The sequence below is a fragment of the Delphinus delphis genome, chromosome 3, assembly GCF_949987515.2.
Source record: "Delphinus delphis chromosome 3, mDelDel1.2, whole genome shotgun sequence".
NCBI classification, from domain to species: Eukaryota; Metazoa; Chordata; class Mammalia; order Artiodactyla; family Delphinidae; genus Delphinus; species Delphinus delphis.
The window spans coordinates 156532114-156553750 of record NC_082685.1 but is presented as its reverse complement, the minus strand read 5'-3'; the positions used below and the strand labels follow the sequence as shown (position 1 = coordinate 156553750).

Here is a 21637-nt window from a genome sequence, read left to right as displayed (position 1 = left end):
TATGTGTAAAATCTAAAAACATTAAACTTGTAAAAAACAGGGAGTAAAATGGTGGTTATCAGGGGATGGAGGGGCTGAGGGAATAAGAGTGACGGTCTTTAAGGGTACAAACTTATAACAAGTAGTAAATAAGCCCTAGAAATCCAATGCACAGTATAGTGGATATAGATAATCCTGTACCATATTTATGTAATGTGATATCACTACATTAGCAATCATATTATAATAGATACTAGATAGATAGATAGATAGATAGATAGATAGATAGATAGATAGAAAGAAATAATATCATAATTCAGTCTAGATTTTATTTTAATTATCTAAGATATTTGATTAGGAGAAAATCTAAGGAAGCCAACGTGATTGCAGTACATTTCAGGGGAAGAAATAACCTCTTAGAATAAATATAAATATACGGAGAAAAATTGAATTGCTTGGTGACTGCATTGCACAGATGATGCCTAATCAGGTATAAAGACTAAACAATACAACTGGAATATTTCCTGTCATCCATCTATTCAGTATTCAAAAATTAATTATCATGCAGCTAATAGGACTCAAGATACCAATGTATTAATTCCTGTCATTTTCTGCGACAGTCACTATTGAGGAGCAGGATACACAGAGTGAAGTACAAAAGAAGATAAATCTATGTTTTTGTTTTTGTTTTATTTTACCAGGAAGAAATAGTATAAAACATGTTCTAATTAACCAACAGTGATTCCTATCATTTCCTATCACTTCTATTTTACAGTCAGTGAAATTATTGTTTTCCCTTCCTGGTAACAGCTAGTAAACTTTGTTACAAGAAGTTGATATTTGTGAAAAGGCAGATTCAATTGGTTTCATTTCTTTGTTTGCTTGTTCAACAGCTTTATTTAAGTTTAATTTACATACTATGAAATTCACTTAAGTGTCCAATTTAAGTCCATTCAATTATATGAATCCATCTAAGGCTAAAACAAACAGTTTAACTGACTAACACAGAACACTAATCTTTAATTTTGTTTCATGAGAACTATACCCATAGCAATTCAATTCAATAGATATTATCAATTTTGTTCATGGCATAGGACATGTTGATATCCTTGCTATGGAGAAGGAGAGTTATCGGACATCTATAGTGTCTTTAAAATACTTTGCTACTTCAAGATGACAGTAATTTTTTTTTCAAATATGCATTCTCAATGGAGTATTAGAGAAAACTGCCTTTGGTTCTATTCTCTGATGTCACAAATATCAACTTTTAGTATAACTTTTCATATTTAACTTAAGCCAGTATGACAAATTTCCTTTTCCAGTTTAGTACTGGTATGAGAACTGTAAATTGGCTACTCATACACAGAGAGCAGGTTGCTCTCTGTGGATCATGGATTTTGGATTGAGAGGAATGAATGTCGTCTCAGGGAGCCTGCTCTACACCTGCCTGGGCAGTGCATTGTGCTATCAAGGTGATTTATCGTCCTGCAAAAGCACATTTCACAAAGATCCAGCTATCAGCATTGAATGTGCCTGTACAAAAAAATAACATATCCAGAGTGACAACCCTGCCAGCCTCTTGTTCAGCAATGTTTTGCATGTAACTTTTATCTTGTGTACTTGTTGCATGATCAAAAAATTGCTACCGTACTGTCAACAATTACGTTTGTTTGTTTTTTTAACATCTTTATTGGAGTATAAGTGCTTTACAATGTTGTGTTTGTTTCTGTTATATAACAAAGTGAGTCAGCTATATGTATACATATATACTCATATCCCCTCCCTCTTGTGTCTCCCTCCCACCCTCCCTATCCCACCCTTCTAGGTGGTCACAAAGCACCAAGCTGATCTCCCTGTGCTATGCGGCTGCTTCTCACTAGCTATCTATTTTACATTTGGTAGTGTATATATGTCAATTCTACTTAAATCTAGAAGATTGAAAGACCAAAAGAGGAAGCACTGGCACCTGTATAGAGATAACAAAACTTTCCTAAAAACCCCCAGGGGTCTTTCCTTTATATCTCACTGACCAGAACTGGGTCACAGAGGATGTGGAGAGGCTAGGAAATCTAATTTTTTAACTGAGTTATGTCACTACACAGAAAATCAGAGTTCTGATAGGATCAGCAAAGTAAGAAATCAGTATTGAGTGGACAACCACTTGTGTCTACCATAATGTGTTAACTATTTCTTAAATGCTATATAAAATGGACTTCTTGTGTTGTTAATCCCCATACACTCTGCTGTAGTTCAGGAACTCTTTAGAATTCTTTCCTAAAGAAGACAAAGTATGACAATATTTCTTTCAGTAAATTGATGATATGACACAGCTTTGAATTACTGCATTGCATTTTTCTCTAAGAGAGGCAAATTTTTTAGCATTGGGATTACCAATTAATATTTTTGTGTGTTAGGTACTCAATCATAGGAAAATTATTTGAAAATTTTTGTGCATGCAATTATTATTATTATATGAATTAGGGATGGACTATGAAGGAGAAAAATTGACGAAACATATTCTACTGTGGAATACTCTACCTTCTACAGATATTGTGGGCCATAATTAAATGTTTTAACTTCTTAGTTATTAATAAATATAAAATATTATTATGGGGAAAAACTGTGTACAAGTAGATTTTCATATAGAATTATGAAAAAATTAATATTGAAATCTATAAAACATTTAAAAAGGCTTTACATCTTTTAAACAAACATATATAATGATCTTCTACAAACATTTTTTGTTCATTTTTGAAATGAAATACATTTGAAGTTAAATACTGAGGTTAAATACAACCAAAATTGTTGATGTATTTAATTACATCATGCAGACTGAAGAATGTTACAAACTTTGTTTTCAGTTACACCCTAGGAAATGCATTGAGGCCCTCCACCAAGTGCTTTTTTAATAGATGATTGATTTCTACTACAAGAAGTTAAGATAAGCTCATTTTTGAGAATCAAAGCTATTATTGGTTAAGACCTAAGCATTAAAGACAATTACTCCACAGAAAGCATGCCCCTTTGCCTCATCTAGAGACACTATTCTGAGTTGGGACAGTCATATTTAAGCTAAAAGGCTAGTTATTTTGCCTAATTTATTTCCCTTTAAATTACCATTCCACATTTTCTAAAAGCATTTTTCTCTTATTAATAATATTTATAGGGGAGACCTTCAAGATGGTAGAGGAGTAAGATGTGGAGATCAACTTTCTCCCCACAAATATATAAAAAATTCAATTACATGTGGAACAACTCCTACAGAACACCTATTGAATGCTGGCAGAAGACCTCAGGCTTCCCAAAAGGCAAGAAACTCCCCACATACCTGGGTAGGGCAAAAGAAGAAAAGGAAAAACAGAGACAAAAGAATAGGGATGGGACCTGCACCTCTGGGAGGGAGCTGTGAAGGAGGAAAAGTTTCCACACACTAGGAAGGCCCCTCACTGGCAGAGACAGGGGGTGGGTGGCGGGGGGAAGCTTCGGAGCCATGGAGGAGAGTGCAACAACAGGGGTGCGGAGGGCAAAGTGGAGAGATTCCCTCACAGAGGATCGGTGCCGACCAGCACTCACCAGCCCAAGAGGCTTGTCTCCTCACCCGCGGGGACAGGCGCGGCTGGGAGCTGAGGCTTGGGCTTCAGAGGTCAGATCCAAGGGAGAGGACTGGGGTTGGCTGCATGAACACAGCCTGAAGGGGGCTAGTGTGCCACAGCTAGCCGGGAGGGAATCTGGGAAAAAGTCTGGAGCTGCCTAAAAGGAAAGAGACCATTGTTTCAGGGTGTGTGAGGAAAGGAGATTCCTTCCCTGTCTCCCCACAGAAGGCAGAGCACCACCTAAATGAGCTCCAGAGATGGGTGTGAGCCGTGGCTATCAGCTTCGACCCCAGAGACGGGCATGGAATGCTAACACTGCTGCTGCAGCCACCAAGAATCCTGTGTGCAAGCACAGGTCACTATCCACACCTCCTCTCCCGGGAGCCGGTGCAGCCCACCACTGCCAGGGTCCCATGATCCGGGGACAACTTCCCCGGGAGAACACATGGTGTACTGCAGGCTGTTGCAACGTCATGTTGGCCTCTGCTGCTGCAGGCTTGCCCCGCATTCCAATTATGACTAGAGTACCCTTCCCTCTCCCCAGCCTGAGTGAGCCAGAGCCCCCTAATCAGCCACTCCTTTAACGCCCTCCTGTCTGGGCAAGAAACAGACACCCCCAGGTTACTGACATGCATAGGCAGGGCCAATCCAAAGCTGAACCCCAGGGGCTGTGCAAACAAAAAGGAGAAAGGGAAATTTCTCCCAGCAGCTTCAGGAGCATCAGATTAAAACCCCACAATCAACTTAGTGAACCCTGCATCTGTGGAATACCTGAATATACAATGAATTTTCCCAAAATGGAAGTGGTAGAATTTGGGAGCAACTGTAGACTTGGGGTTTGCTTGCTGTCTCTGATTTGTTTCCGGTTTTTATGTTTACCTTAGTTTAGTTTTTAGTGCTTGTTATCACTGGTGGATTTGATTATTGGTTTGGTTGCTCTCTTCTTTTTTTAAATTTTTTAAATTTATTTTTTTTAATTTTTTTTCCTTTTTTCTCTTTTTGTGAGTGTGCATATGTATGCTTTTTTTGTGTGAATTTTTCTCTTTAGGTTTGCTTTTACCATTTGTTCTGGGGTTCTGACTGTTCATTTTGTTGTTGTTGTTTGTTTATTTTCTTCTTATGAGTGTGTGTGTATGTTTCTTTTTGTGATTTTTGTCTGTTTAGTTATGCTTTTACCATTTGGTTTGGGGTCTTATGTGTTCTTTTTCTTTTCTTCCTTTTCCTCTGAGCCGTGTGGCTGGCAGGGTCTTAGTGCTCTGGCTGGGTGTCAGGGCAGAGCCTCTGAGGTGGGACAGCCAAGTCCAGGACATTGGACCATCAGAGACCACCAGGCCCCATGTAATATCAATCAGTGAGAGCGCCCTCAGAGATCTCCATCTCAACACTAAGACCCAGCACCAGCCAATGACCAGGACACTCCAGTGCTGGTTGCTCCATGCTAAACTAGCAATATAGGGACACAAGCCCACCCATTAGTAGAGAGGTTGCCAAAAGTCATACTAAATTTACAAACATCCCAAAAAACACCACCGGATGTGGCCATGCCCAAAAGAAGGACAAGATTCAGCACCACCCACCAGAACACAGACACCAGCCCTCTCCACCAGGAAGCCTACACAAGCCACTGAACCAACCTCACCCACTGGGGCAGACACCAAAAACAATGCAAACTACGAACATGCAGCCTGAGAAAAGGAGACCACAAACACAGTAAGTTATGCAAAATGAGAAGACAGAGAAATATGAGGAAGATGAAGGAGCAAAGTAAAAACCCACCAAACCAAACAAATGAGAGGAAATAGGCAGTCTACCTGAAAAAGAATTCAAAGTAATGATAGTAAAGATGATCCAAAATCTTGGAAATAGAATGGAGAAAATACAAGAAATGCTTAACAAGGACCTAGAAGAACTAAAGAGCAAACAATGATGAATGGCACAATAAATGAAATTAAAATTTCTCTAGAAGGAATAATTGAGGCAGAAAAACAGATAAGTGACCTGGAAGATAAAATAGTGGAAATAACAGCCTCAGAGCGGAATAAAGAAAAAAAGAATGAAAAGAATTGAGGACAGTCTCAGAGACCTCTGGGACAATGTTAAATGCACCAACATTCGAATTATTGGGGTCCCAGAAAAAGAATAGAAAAAGAAAGGAACTGAGAAAATATTTGAAGAGATTATAGTTGAAAACTTCCCAAACATAGGAAATAGTCAATCAACTCCAGGAAGCACAGAGCATCCCATACAGAATAAATCCAAGGAGAAACATACTGAGACACATATTAATCAAACTATCAAAAATTAAATACAAAGAAAAAATATTAAAAGCAGCAAGGGAAAAGCAACAAATAATATACAAGGGAATCCTCATAAGGTTAACAGCTGATCTTTCAGCAGAAACTCTGCAAGCCAGAAGGGAGTGGGAGGACATATTTAAAGTGATGAAAGGGAAAAACGTACAACCAAGATTACTCTACCCAACAAGGATCTCATTCAGATTCGACAGAGAAATTAAAACCTTTACAGACAAGCAAAAGTTAAGAGAATTCAGCACCACCAAACCAGCTTTACAACAAATGCTAAAGGAACTTCTCTAGGTAGGAAACACAAAAGAAGGAAAAGACCTACAATAACAAACACAAAACAATTAAGAAAATGGTAATAGGAACATACTTATCGATAATTACATTAAATGTAAATGGATTAAATGCTCCAACCAAAAGACAAACACTGGCTGAATGGATACAAAAACAAAAACAAAACATGTATATATGCTGTCTACAAAAGACTCACTTCAGACATAGGGGCAGACTGAAAGTAAGGAGATGGAAAAAAGATATTCCATGCAAACGGAAATCAAAAGTAGCAATTCTCATATCACACAAAATAGACTTTAAAATAAAGATTATTACAAGAGACAAAGAAGGACATTACATAATGATCAAGGGGTCATTCCAAGAAGATATAACAATTGTAAATATTTGTTTACAATTACAATGCACCCAACATAGAAGCACTTCAATACATAAGACAAATACTAACAGCTATAAAAGGGGAAATTGACAGTAACACAGGGGACTTTAACACCCCACTTTCACCAATGGACAGATCATCCAAAATGAAAATAAATAAGGAAACATAGGCTTTAAATGACACATTAAACAAGATGGATTTAACTGACATTTATAGGAGATTCCATATAAAAACAACACAATACACTTTCTTCTCAAGTGCTCATGGAACATTCTTCAGGATAGATCATATCTTGGGTCACAAATCAAGCCTTGGTAAATTTAAGAAAATTGAAATTGTATCAAGTATCTTTCCTGACCACAACACTATGAGACCAGATAGCAATTACAGGAAAAAACAATGTAAAACATAGAAACACATGGAGGCTAAACAATATGCTACTAAATAACCAAGGGATCATGAAGAAATCAAAGAGGAAATCAATGAACACCTAGAAACAAATGACAAAGAAAACACGAAGACCCAAAACATATGGGATGTAGCAAAAGCAGTTCTAAGAGGAAAGTTTAGAGCAATACAATCCTACCTCAAGAAACAAGAAACACCTCAAATAAACAACCTAACCTTACATCTAAAGCAATTAGAGTAAGAAGAAGAACAACAACAACAAAAAAAAAACAAAGTTAGCAGAAGGAAAGAAATCATAAAGATCAGATCAGAGATAAATGAAAAAGAATGGAAGGAAATGACAGCAAAGATCAACAAAACTAAAAGCTGGTTCTTTGGGAAGATCAACAAAATTGATAAACCATTAGCCAGACCCATCAAGAAAAGAAGGGAGAAGACTTAAATCAACAGAATTAGAAATGAAAAAGAAGTAACAACTGACACTGCAGAAATCTAATGGATCATGATAGATTACTAGATGCAACTACATGCCAATACAATGGATAACCTGGTTGAAATGGACAAATTCCTAGAAAAGTAGAACCTTCTAAAACTGAACCAGGAGGAAATAGAAAATATGAACAGACAAATCACAAGCACTGATAATAAGACTGTGATTAAAAATCTTCAAACAAACAAAAGCCCAGGGCAAGATGCCTTCACAGGTGAATTCTATCAAACATTTAGAGAAGAGCTTACACCTACCCTTCTCAAACTCTTCGAAAATATAGCAGAGGGAGAGACACTCCCAAACTCATTCTACCATGCCACCATCACGCTGATGCCAAAACCAGACAAAGATGCCACAAAAAAAGAAAACTACACACCAATATCACTAATGAACATAGATGTAAAAATCATCAACAAAATACAAGGAAACAGAATCCAACAGCACATTAAACGGATCATACACCATGATCAAGTGGAGTTTATCCCAGGAATGCAAGGACTCTTCAATATATGCAAATCAAAATCAATCAATGTAATACACCATATTAACAAAATGAAGGACAATACCACATGATAATCTCAACAGATGCATAAAAAACTTTTGACAAAATTAAAAACCCATTTATGATGAAAACTCTCCAGAAAGTAGGGATAGAAGGAAATTACCTCAACATAATAAAGGCCTTTATGACAAACCCACAGCCAACATCATTCTCAATGGTGAAAAGCTGAAACCATTTCCACTAAGATCAGGAAGAAGACAGGTTTGCCCATTCTCACCACTATTATTCAACACAGTTTTGGAAGTGTTAGCCATGGCAATCAGAGAAGAAAAGGAAATAAAAGGAATCTAAATCAGAAAAGAAGAAGTAAAAGTGACACTGTTTGCAGATGATGTGATACTATACATAAAGATTCCTAAGGATGCTACCAGAAAACTACTAGAGCTAATCAATGAATTTGGTAAAGTAGCAGGATACAAAATTAATGCACAAAAATCTCTAGCATTCATATACACTAATGATGAAAAATCTGAAAGTGAAATTAAGAAAACACTCCCATTTACCACTGCAACAAAAAGAATAAAATACCTAGGAATAAACCTACCTAAGGACACAAAAGACTCGTATGCAGAAAATTATAAAAACCCTAGAGAGATATACCATATTCATGGATGGGAAGAATCAACATTGTGAAAATGACTATACTACCCAAAGCAATCTACAGATTCAGTAGATTGCTATCAAACTACCACTGGCATTTTTCACAGAACTATAACTAAAAATTTTATAGTTTGTATGGAAACACAAAAGACCCTGAATGGTTAAAGCAATATTGAGAAAGAAAAACTGAGCTGGAAGAATCAGGCTCCCTGACTTCAGACTATACTACAAAGCTACAGTAATCAACACAGTATGGTTCTGGCACCAAAACAGAAATACAGATCAATGGAACAGGATAGAAAGCCCAGAGATAAACCCACACATATATGGTCACCTTATCTTTGATAAAGGAGGCAAGAATATACAGTGGAGAAAAGACAGCCTCTTCAATAAGTAGTGCTGGGAAAATTGGACAGTTACATGTAAAATAATGAAGTTAGAACACTCCTTAACACCATACACAAAAATAAACTCAAAATGGATTAAAGACCTAAATGTAAGGCCAGACACTATAAAACTCTTAGAGGAAAACATAGGCAGAACACTCTATGACATAAGTCACAGCAAGATCTTTTTTGACCCACCTCCTAGAGAAAAGGATATAAAAACAAAAATAAACAGATGGGACCTAATGAAACTTAAAAACTTTTGCACAGCCAAGGAAACCATAAACAAGATGAAAAGGCAAACCTCAGAATGGGAGAAAATAGTTGCAAATGAAGCAACTGACAAAGGATTAATCTCCAAAATATACAAGCAGCTCATGCAGCTCAATATCAAAAAAATCAAACAACCCAATCCAAATATGGGCAGGAGACCTAAATAGATACTTCTCCAAAGAAGATATACACATTGCCAACAAACACATGAAAGGATGCTCAACATCACTAATCATTAGTGAAATGCAAATCAAAACCACAATAAGGTATCTTCTCACACTGGTCAGAATGCCCATCATCAAAAAATCTACAAACAATAAAAGCTGGAGAGGATGTGGACATAAGGAAACCCTCTTGCACTGTTGGTGGGAATGTAAATTGATATAGCCACTATGGAGAACAGTACGGAGGTCCCTTAAAACACTAAAAATAGAACTACCATATGACCCAGCAATCCCACTACTGGGCATATACCTGGAGAAAACCATAATTCAAAAATAAATATGTACCACGATATTCACTGCAACACTATTTACAATAGCTGGGACATGGAAGCAACCTAAGTGTCCATCGACAGATGAATGGATAAAGAAGATGAGGCACATGTATACAATGGAATATTACTCAGCCATAAAAAGAAATGAAATTGAGTTATTTGTAGTAAGGTGGATGGACCTAGAGTCTGTCATACAGAGTAAAGTAAGTCAGAAAGAGAGAAACAAATACTGTATGCTAACACATATATAAGAATCTAAAAAAAAAATGCTTCTGATGAACCTAGGGGCAGGACAGGTATAAAGATGCAGACGTAGAGACTGGACTTGAGGATATGGGGAGGGGGAAGGGTAAGCTGGGCCGAAGTGAGAGAGTAGCATTGACATATATGCACCAAAAAATGTAAAATCGCTAGTGGGAAGCAGCTGCATAGCACAGGGATGTCAGTTTGGTGCTTTGTGACCACCTAGTGGGGTAGGATAGGGAAGGTGGGAAGGAGGATCAACAGGGAACGGATATGGGGATATATGTATACACATAGCAGATTCACAGCAGAAACTAACACAACATTATAAATCAGTTATACTCCAAGAAAGATGTTAAAAAGAAAAAGACTAGATTAATCATTTCAGTGGAGAATTAAAAGTGATAAAAAAGGCAATTTTAAAACTAAATAAAGGCTTCCCTGGTGGTGCAGTGGTTGAGAGTCCACTTGCCGATGCAGGGGACACAGGTTAGTGCCCTGCTCTGGGAGGATCCCACGTGCCACAGAGCCGCTGGGCCCGTGAGCCATGGCCGCTGGGCCTGCGCGTCCGGAGCCTGTGCTCTGCAGTGGGAGAGGCCACGGCAGTGAGAGGCCCGTGTACCACAAAAAAAAAAAAAAAAAAAAAAAAACTAAATAAAAAAATTACAATAAGTAAAAAAAAATACTTATAAAGACAACTTTCTTTGAAATTTCAGAAAAGGAATTTACATAAGATTTAATAGTGGAACTCATTTTTTAAAATTTTGTTTGGTTATTTGGACTAAAAAAATTCTTCCAAATGAAATTTTTTTTTTTTAATTTAGATGGACTCTTTCAAACTCATCATGGTGAACTATATAGTAATTTTGAAAATTCTTGTCAATGTTAAAGGAAAGATAGCAAAATGAGAGAACCTTACTGAGTACCTATGTTTTTCCAGTGACTGGATAAAGTAACAGCACTGCATTACCCTCCTCACTGGAATCGACATTTTCATTATAAATATACATACAAGGAAACTAGAACATAAAATTTAAGTAGCTTGATAAATTTACTATGGTACTAAGTACATCCTAAGATTTGACCATGAAGTATTCCCAAGTCATTTTGGAATAACCCTTGGTATTTTAGAAAAATAATAAATATGAATTACTTCACTATACTAATTAAACTATAACATGACTAAATATTTGTTTTCATAGGAAGGTCAAATAAGTATTTCTTTATTATATTTACAATAATGCCTTTTAAAAATAAGTAATAATATTATTTGTGCCTTTAGAACCAATAGGCATCACTAGGTGTAGTGCATTTTATTTGATGTCAACTGCCCTGTTCCCTGTTGAATGCATGTCATTAATGCAGAAAGGTTTGACAGACAAGAGATTTGAAACCCAATGTCTACCCTTTTTTAACATCATGTCACAGAAACATTCAAGTACTAAAGTGAACTAGAAGTGTTGAAAAAAATCTGGTATATTCTTTGTATCAATATATAATTAAAAGGTAGCCTTTCTAGTCTTACTATTCTTATGTATCTGAAAATTAAATGTAGAATTTATCAACAGAAATGTTTTAAGCTACTATATTTTCTAATTAAATATTCATTTTAAATAAGTAAAAATTAATAAAGATTGTATGAAAAATGATTCACAATTTAAAATATAAGTGCATCTATATTAAACTGAATAAATGTGTCAGTAGTCTTTATTAGGTGTGTGGCAGAAAACCACTATTAGTGCCATTTATACAGAATCCAACATTGACTTTCACTGATTTATGTTTCATATTAATTATGGTCAAAAGAGCTGGTATTCACCTCTGCTAGCACTGTAAACAGTTGTAAATAAAGAATAAATAGGATTTTGTAAACCTGTGTACCCTTGTTTTCTCTGACATCAGGTTTTAATCCAGGTTTTCATGTTTCCTGAATTGACCATAAAGAAGATTCAACACATTTCCGTGTGAAATAGGTACAGGCATACTTTAACATATATGTACCAGCTAAAATAACAAGAAGTAATTCATAAGTTGTGGACTATAAAACAGCTAGTGGAGAAAATCATCAAGTGGCTATAAATACCACGACCATTAAAAGATATGCATTCTCATTTAAAAACCTCATACCTGCCTTTTGTGAATCCTCCATTCTAAGACCCTGGAAAGAAACATGGTAGGTTTCTGGTTTTCTCTTCGACCTAAGTCAAGGGAAGTAGTTATTTTATAGCAACTCAATCATCAAGCTTCTATTATCACCTCCTGACCTAAATTTTGTAGTTTCTAAAGAAACAAAGAGTTCTTGTACACATAAATTTATTTTTAAAGCAGTTGACAGTGTATTAACTGGAGTACGATTGAGATTTGAGTTGTGTTAATAAACAACCATAAGCTCAGATTTCTCTTCACTTCAGTTCTCTGACCACTTCATATGGCTTTCTTACTCAGCTGCCTTCCTCAAAATAACTTGCTTAGGGTCAGTAGTTTGCATGAACATTAAAATGGTTCCTCCATATAATAACTCTAAAAGTGTTTTCTTGCTGAATTAAAATGAATATATTTAAGTAGAATTATCCTCATAAAGCCTACATTAACACTATTTCTACATGAGTCTGGCTGGAAATATTATATGTCTTTTACAATTCATTGTCCTCTCAGTTATTTTTTCATAGCCTTCTGTATCTTTCAAATAGTAGTTAATGTTAAATCACTCATTAATGGGTATTCCTCTTTTGTTGTTATACATTAAGCAAACATCATGAAATAGTTTCTGCAACAAAACTTATTTGAAACAATAAATTATTCACAAGATTTATGTTTCATCATATTGATTAATGGAATTCCAGTAGAAAACAATACATACCTTATTAAACAAATTGTGTATAGTATAGTGACTCAAGAGCCACAAAATTATTTTCTCTGGATACAGTAATTCATACATAGTTAATATAATAGGAAGCAAGGCCTCATTGGCAGCTTGTCATTGGAAAATTAGGTTAAGTACCAAGATGTACCTTTTAACATGATGGAAACAAGGCAATCCAAAGTCCTGATCTTAACCATAATCACTCACAACTCTATTTGGGCACAAAAGTTCTGATTTATTATAATTTGTCTTCATCGAAAATACTAATTGGAAACGTTATCATATAGTCATGTTAAATGAAAGGATAGAATTAAAGTATTACTATTAAAATGTACATTTTTAAGTAACTACTATCCCAACATTTATTATATAACATCTCATCTATAGCAACTGATTCCTTAGTTCTAAGTATGTTTGTATTTTATTCCAGTTATTTAAGGTACAATTTTCACTAAATTCATTAGTTCTAAGGATGTTTAATTGCATTGTAAGAGGTCTTTTAAGCTTAAATTACCAAAAAAGTCTTAGCTTTGAAGAGAATACTCAGCATTTTGTTTTCTAATAGCTCTTAGCACTTTCTACAGACAGCAGGCTAAGAGATTTGCATATTTAAACAATCTTTGTAGTAGAGCATATATCCGTAGACTCCCATGATGCTTCAGACAATACAATATTGAAATTAAAACATATCAACATGGAGGCATACACTTCATTCAATAAATAATTTTGCTTAAAGAAAGGAAGAAAAAATTGTAGGAGCAAAGATCATTTCAATAGAGCAGTACCTGAATAGCAGCCTATTTATATTTAAGATAATTATTTTTGTTTCCTGAAGTACTTAATTAACCCATAATAAATATGTACAACCAAATGCAATTTTTATTTGAATATTGCGTTTGATGTATTTGCTTCACTAAAACACAAGCTACAGCAGAGTCTAACACTAGTCAAATCTTGTCCTCAGTGGCCTTTCTTTGTCCAAAGTAAATATGCATGCACACACACACACACATCTACCTGCATGTGCTCACACCAACACATGCAAACACTCAGACAGATAACTCAAACATACACTAACACAGAGAATTTGGTATTTGGTACTAAAAAGATCAAGAAGTGTGTGGAAAGTTTCAAAATCCATATAAGATGTCTATATCCTAGCCATGTTCTATTAAGTAAATATAATATTTATGTATAAATAAAAATTTGGCTTTCTATAAGGACAGTTGAGTAAATTCAGGTATGTGTGCATGTGTGTGCATGCATGAACATGTGTTTGTGCAATCCTAAAACAAGGTAACTGGAACGGTCTCCTCATTTCTTTCCTTCAGGAAGATGCATATTTAAAGTGAGAAATACACATCTTTCTTATATAAAAGAACCATGGTTATTGGGAAAGTACCACAAAATGAGCAATGCTATTGTCAAATAATGATTTGGCTTAAGATTTTCTATCACTACAATGGCTACCATATTACAATATGTAAGTGCATTAAATCAACATTTTGTACCCCTTAAATTTACAGTGTTATATGTCAAATACACCTCAATAAAAAATATTTTCAATTAATTTAAAAGTCTCCTACCAGAACAACATGCATGTACATATATATATATGTATATGCATATACATACACGTATATATGTATATATGTGTATATATATACATATATAGAGAGAGAGATATAATTTTTGTCCCAGAATTTTGATTATTCGGTTAATAAACAATTTTATTTCTAACTATTCAGTAATAGCTTAGTACTACAAGAACTTATATATCTCATATTCACTTTAGGTCACATTATGTTATTTATTTTTATTATCTCCCAATTCTTATTTTTTATTTCACTTAATTAAATATTATAATTAATTTTATAATTGTAATGCATATAATATGTGGATATATATGTGTATATTCTTCATTTACCTATATCTATACACCTTTTTCATTCTTTTCTTCTTAAATTATAGAAATTTAAGGGGTTAAGCAGTATGTCTGAGATCTCTTCCTGCCCAGTGTACTTTGTGTTGGAGTGCACCAGGGAAAGAGAGAAGGCACCTTCTTGTAAACATGAAAATGACAATCCTCCTAGCAATCTAATGGCATTAACTATTGGAGTATGACTGTCCATAGCATCATTTCAGCTGATGTACCTCACTGCCTGAGACAATGGTTAATAAACTGTAATCTGTAGACTTACTGAGCAGGGTTCCCTGAAAAATTGTTGTAAGCTATATAACAATATGAGGATAAGGGGATATTTATGACCAAATATGACTCTTTTGTGTTAGTTATGTGGCAGTGCCCTTTACTTGAAGATCTCACATGTTAACTTGATTCAGAATTCATCTCACATGACCAGAAAGGACCCAGGAAGCTTCTGGAATATCCTGGACCTCTCTCTGCTCCATCTGTGTCTCCTGATTATGTACGTTCTTGAAACTGTTTATTAAACTTGAAACACTTCATACTGAACATTTAGCTACATTAAAAATGGGTTTATATTTAGCTTTAGCCGAGTTTCTATTTACAAATTGTTTGTCAATAAGGCCATGAGTTTTTGTGGTTTTTAGACTATGCTGCTATAACATAGCCCTAAAATGAATTTTTGAGTATCCTTCATTTTCATTTTGACATCACATAATATAATATGATATGATTATTTTGGCTACAGAAAAGAGAAGAGGTGAAGCAGAATTCACATTTTTCCTTAACAAATGCTTGTATGTGTTTGGCTTTATTCTCAGTTAATTTGTTTTACGTAACACAATACTTGAGGGCTGAAGCGTTATGTAACCTCTGTTTTAAATAGACAGCATTTATTTAAATGTCACAGAAATATGCAAATGTAAGAAGCATTTTACTTGTATGGATATAAATGATGGATAATCAAATATTAAGGAGAGCAGTTAATTTATCTTCAATTATGCAATCACATTGTTTTAGAAAAAGTGAGGGCATTTTTTAATGTGCTAAAATAACAATGTCTAATGTAGAAAAGTACATAGACATGAAAATATTGCTTTCTTTTATTGTAGCATGCATCTGCACACAAATTATCCTTAAAAACACTAACCTGTTTTAGGGTCTACAGAGAAGTAGGGCTGTCCCTGGAGAATGCTGTAAACCACCCGAGCACTGTTTCCATAGGTAGGGTCATCTGCATCAGTGGCTGTCACCTGTAGAACAGAGGTACCTGTGCATTCAGGAAAACAAATTTTAGTGTGTGATGGCATTAAACACATGATTAATTTGTACACAGAAAAAGGTAATGCTGAAATACTTATGGAGAGTGATAATTTCTTGTATTTCTTAGATTTATCTCTCAAACACGGTCCCTGCTTTCTTTCCATGCCACTAACTGTCCTAAATGAGAGCCCAGAATGGAGTGTTTGGTTTAAGATAGTTTAATGTGATTCTTTATATGCTGATACCATTATAAAGGGTCTCTTTTAACCCTCACATAATCAGCGTTGGGTTGGGTCAATGCTCAAGAATCAAATAGGTGTTAACTGGGGATAAAAATCAAAAGTATTTTGAGAGTGTACAGTTGACTATTGAACAATGCTGGGGGTACTGACAAATTTCAGTTTTTAATTTTAGTAGTTAAGTCTATGATTTAGGTCTTACACACCTACTAAGGGTCTAATATCTACTTAACTACAAAGTTTTTACTTCTATGTTGGAATTCAGACACAACTTTAAGCAAAACTTTTTCTGTACCTTCAAAGGATCCTAGAAAAGTTAATAGACTTAGTATGCCAAGTTCATTTGACAATCCTTATTAGTAGAACATAAATGTACAGTTGGCCCTCCATATATATGGTTCCACATCCACAAATGCGGCCAACTGTTGAGTGTGTACTATGTTATGATCTGCTGTGGTTGAATTTCTGTATATGGAACCCACGGATATGGATATGGAGGGCCAGCTACGGGACTTGAGTATCTGCAGGTTCTGGTGTCCACGGGGGTCCTGGAACCAATTGCCTGCAGATACTGAGGGATGACTGTATAAAGATTTTTAATAAAATGCCATGATTTTGGCCTCTAAATAGTATTTTTACATTGATCTGCTAAGCAAAAATATAACTAGTAATTATGTACACTTAGAAGAAAAGGATTGTGTTATACCTAAGAGAAATTTCTAATTGTGGATAATAAAACATAATGGTGACACCAAATTCTGGCAGGAAATTAGGCCTCTCATACACTGCTGGTGGAAATGTAAGTTTAGAAAATTCCTAAATAAACAAACATACATTTACCATACAATCCAGCAAATTGTACTCTTGGGCATTTATGCTAAAGTAATAAAAATATACGTTCACATAAAAGCCTATTTACAAATATTCACAGCAACATTATTCTTAGTAGCACCAAACTAGAAGAAGCCCAGATATCCTTCAATGGGAAAATGGTTAAACAAACCATGGTACAGTATTACTATGGAATACTACTTAGCAATAAAAATGAACAGAATATTAATATAGGCACTAACTTGGATAAATCTTCAGGGAATCATACCCAGGAGGGGAAAAGACAATCCTCAAAGGCTATATACTGTATGATTCCACTTATTTAACATTCTTGAAGTGATGCAATTTTAGAAGTGGATGACAGATTAGTAGTTGCCAGAGTCTGGGAAAGAAGGAGTGGAAAAGGGTGGGTTTGGTCATAAAAAGGCAACATGAGAGATAATGATGGTGCTGGAATTGTTCAGTATTTTGATTATGGATACGTGCAAACTAAACACATACATACACTCACAAGTAAAACTAGGGAAATCTAAATAAAATTGGTAAATAATTTCAATAGCCTGGTTATGATATTGTTTTATATTGGATATTTTGCAGGATGTTAGCAAGGGGTAAAATTGGGTAAAGGGTACAAGAAATCTATATCGTTTCTCATGAATGCATGTGAATCTATGATGACCTCAAATTTTAAAGTTTAAAATGTATATCTTATTGCTTCACTGTTAGTCCATTCTTAGACAGCCTTATTTGGGCTTGGATGTGTACCATAATTTTTCTCATTATAGCGCTATGATATCTGGCTTGATAAACTTTCCAGAGCTAGTCACATGTAGACTACCTCTTCATGACTAAGTATAATAATTACTATAGAACATTAAAGACTTCTGTGACGTCTCAACACCTGTTCCATACCCATATTCATCTCTCCAGCTTGTTCAGAGAATACCAGTAGGTAGATATTTACCCAAAAATGTTGGTTTAGGAGGGAGGCATTTTCATTTGGTACCTCATTGAAGAAACTAAAATCTGTAGTAGGTACCCACATCAGACTCTAAAATGTGTAAAGAAGCCCATACTATGATTAAAATGTTATAAAATTATACCAATCAAATCTTTGATCTTATAGGAAAAATGCTGATCATACCGGGCATACAAGAATTACTAGGATTCAAAAAAAAAAAAACACAGTATAGATAGAAATCAGTAAAATAATGGCCATCTTTTAAGAAACCACAGTTGTAAAATGCTCAGGTTTTAAAACTTGCTGTGGCCTTACAATAGTGATTTAGGTCTAAATAATTTTAATGTCTAATGTCTAATGTAGCCCCACAGCAAGCATTCCATGAAGAAAACTGGGAAAGGCAAATAGTGCAAGATCACACATCATTTAATGTGACAGGCCGGACCATTACAGGAAAGAAAGAGTGCTCTGCTTGGCTTGAGCTGTCTTTAAAAGCCCAGGCTTGTTAAGTGAAAGCTGTGATGCATGAGTGGAATGACAAATGAAATAAAGAAAAAGGAGAAAAGGAGGAAGAAAAGAAATAAAAGTAGTATGGTGGTTTTGACTAAGTGATGGTTTAAAGTACCAAAAAGAAGTGGGCAGAGCAGAAAAAAGTTCCAGAGGAGAGAAAGAAAATATACTAACTCTCTATCTACTGTGGTCAAAAAGTATGGTCATTATCAATCACAGACACCTCTGTACCGTTGGTCTCAAGGGTAGTGGGCAATTATAATTGTGTGTAAAGCAAAGAACAGTAAATTACCTCTATCGCATTTGGTGGCATCTGAAGGTATCAGTCTGCCACTTTGAGTAAACAGATTGCTGGTTGAAGGGAGCATAGGTATATGCACAGCCCAACTCAACCAAAAATCAACCTGCCCCAGAATACAGCAGGCGTGAGTTAAATAGCAGGGGTGGGAAATAAATTGTTCAAAGATTCGTTACCAAGGAGTTCTAAACCAAAAGGAAAACATTATACTTATTTTATTTTCCTGTTTATTTGAAGGTTTGATGGGAACATTTTAAGAACGATTGGTGCTTTTGGAAGTTCTTTTACATTAAGGAAAAAAAGGCTTTTTTTTTTTCATTAGAAATATATAAATAATAAAAACATAAAATGCCTTAAGGTATGTGTTATGAGTTGGACTGTTTTCCCTCAAAGTTCATATGTTGAATTTCTGAATTCCAGTTCTTTAAGAGGTGATTTTATTAGGAAATAGGGTCATTATAGATGTAATTAATTAAGACGAAGTCACACTGCAGTAGTTTGGGCCCCTATCCTAACATGACTGGTGTTCTTATAAAAACAGGAAATTTAGAGGGAGACAGACAGACAGACACACACACACACATACACACACAGGAAGTACATTATGTGAAGATGAAGGCAGAGATCAAGGTGATACCTGCACAAGCCAAGGTAAGTCAAAGACTGCCAGCAAAGCACTAGAAGCTGGATGAGAGGGCTGGAGCAGATGCTTCCCCAGGGCTTGAAGAGGGAACATGGCCCTGCTGATACCTTGACCTCAGGCATCTAGCTTCAGGAACAGTGATACAATAAACTTGTGTTGTTTAAGCTACCCAGTTTGTGGTCCTTTGGTGCAAGCAGCCCTAGCAAACTGATACATTGTGCTACGGCTGCAGTGGAAGGAAGTGACATTTACTCTCAGAATTTATGGTTGTTCTTTGACTCTGGACAAGAGTCTGAAGTTACAAGCCAAGAAAAAGATGATTGATAATATCCTAGACTATTTGATGCCAGAACATCAAAAAGGAGATAAAATCAAAAGCTAATCTCACAAGTAGATAAAATTAAATTAGGTAGGAATTAATGGTATTTGATTTTTTTTCTGAATATTAGGCATTACTAGTGATCCACCTATTAGCATTCTAAGTAAATTAATTAGTTACATTGGTCATTTTAATAAAGACTTTTTATTCCTGGTTAAAAGTTTAAGTGAAAAAGAAATTATTGGTATGGATATATCTATGTCTGAGAAAAGTATCCCACATTGGACAATTCAATTCCTTTATTCATGCTATGGGCCCTAACTGTGTACATAATAGAAAAGAGAAAATTGTTACCCTCTACAGTGCTAGATTTCCAAAGAAAAATACGTAAAGATACCTAAAAGTCCATGATTCCACTAGAATATTAAAATAAGAATCTAATTTTCTCTGGAAATTATTATATGGATTTGGTCAATAGATATTAAACCAACAGTCCCTTCCCTATATAACTGGCTTCCAATCAAAGAAAACTTTAAAAAGCGCTATATAAGCATTTTTAATTTTTACAACTGTTTTCATTAAAAACAATAACCACAGAAACATTGCATCTTAAAGTTTCATCGGCTATTTACTGTACAATATTTTCACGTTAAATATTTCCTACGGTGCACACTTAGCTAATCCCATGCTAGGGTTTAGAGCCTCTCAGCTGATGTTTGAAACAAATATGAAAAGATTCAAGTACATACAAAAGCTTTCAAGATCTCTTTTGTACAATAAAACGTGTCTTGTTTCCTTTTGGGACTGCCCTGTGTCAGTCTTTCCATGTGGTTTCTTTTTGTACTACTGTTTTATAAACAGCACACATTTTGTAACATTACATATCAATGAGAAACAGAGGGGACATTCCCGAAAGTCTCCAAAGATCAATTTGAAATATTTAATAAGGCATTTTAATACCAAACAAATATTCTCTGAGATTGCAAATCATTATGCATGACTTGTCAGGGTTCACAGCTCTGTTATAATCTCAAGTGGGGGCTTCCCTGGTGGCACAGTGGTTGAGAATCTGCCTGCTAATGCAGGGGACACGGGTTCGAGCCCTGGTCTGGGAGGATCCCACGTTCCGCGGAGCAACTAGGCCCGTGAGCCACAATTACTGAGCCCATGCGTCTGGAGCCTGTGCTCCGCAACAAGAGAGGCCACGACAGTGAGAGGCCCGCGTACCACGATGAAGAGTGGCCCCCACTTGCCACAACTAGAGAAAGCCCTCGCACAGAAACAAAGACCTAACACAGCCATAAATAAATTCATTACTAAACTCCTACCTGCAACATCTTCTAAAAAAAAAAAACAAAAAAACTCAAGTGAATTAACATTGAGCAAGAACTCTAAGTAAAAATAAGCTGGAGATTTATGAAGGCTGAGAGTACCTCTCTGAAGGAATCTCTTAGGGCTTAATTCCCAGAAGATTTTTCCAGAGAGTGTGAAAAAGTAATAGTCATCAAGGTAAAACTTAAATTTCATTCCTCACAGGAGGACTGTAATTTCACCAACAGAGAAATAGCACAGTATTCCAGTCATTGTGTAATTTTATAAAGCCTTGAGTATTCACACAAGAGTCACTGGATTAAAAAAATCCTCTGCAAGTACACTTATGAATCATCTGGGTAACAGAGCAGAATTCACTATTTTAATTGTATATTTTCAATCACAGCTATTGTTAGTTTCTGTGTTCTTTCAATTAGATCCTTTTTATGGAACTATCAAATGTGAGATT

At 35.4% G+C, this 21637-nt stretch overlaps 1 protein-coding gene across 1 annotated transcript in view; it reads right to left on the bottom strand.

Moving 5' to 3' along the window:
* Positions 1-21637, bottom strand: part of CDH18 (cadherin 18) — a 259628-nt gene that overhangs the window by 218428 nt on the left and 19563 nt on the right. The window contains exon 2 of the mRNA XM_060007203.2: positions 15944-16063. Within this exon, the coding sequence (XP_059863186.2) occupies positions 15944-16063 (120 nt within the window). The remainder of the gene's footprint in view (positions 1-15943; positions 16064-21637) is intronic.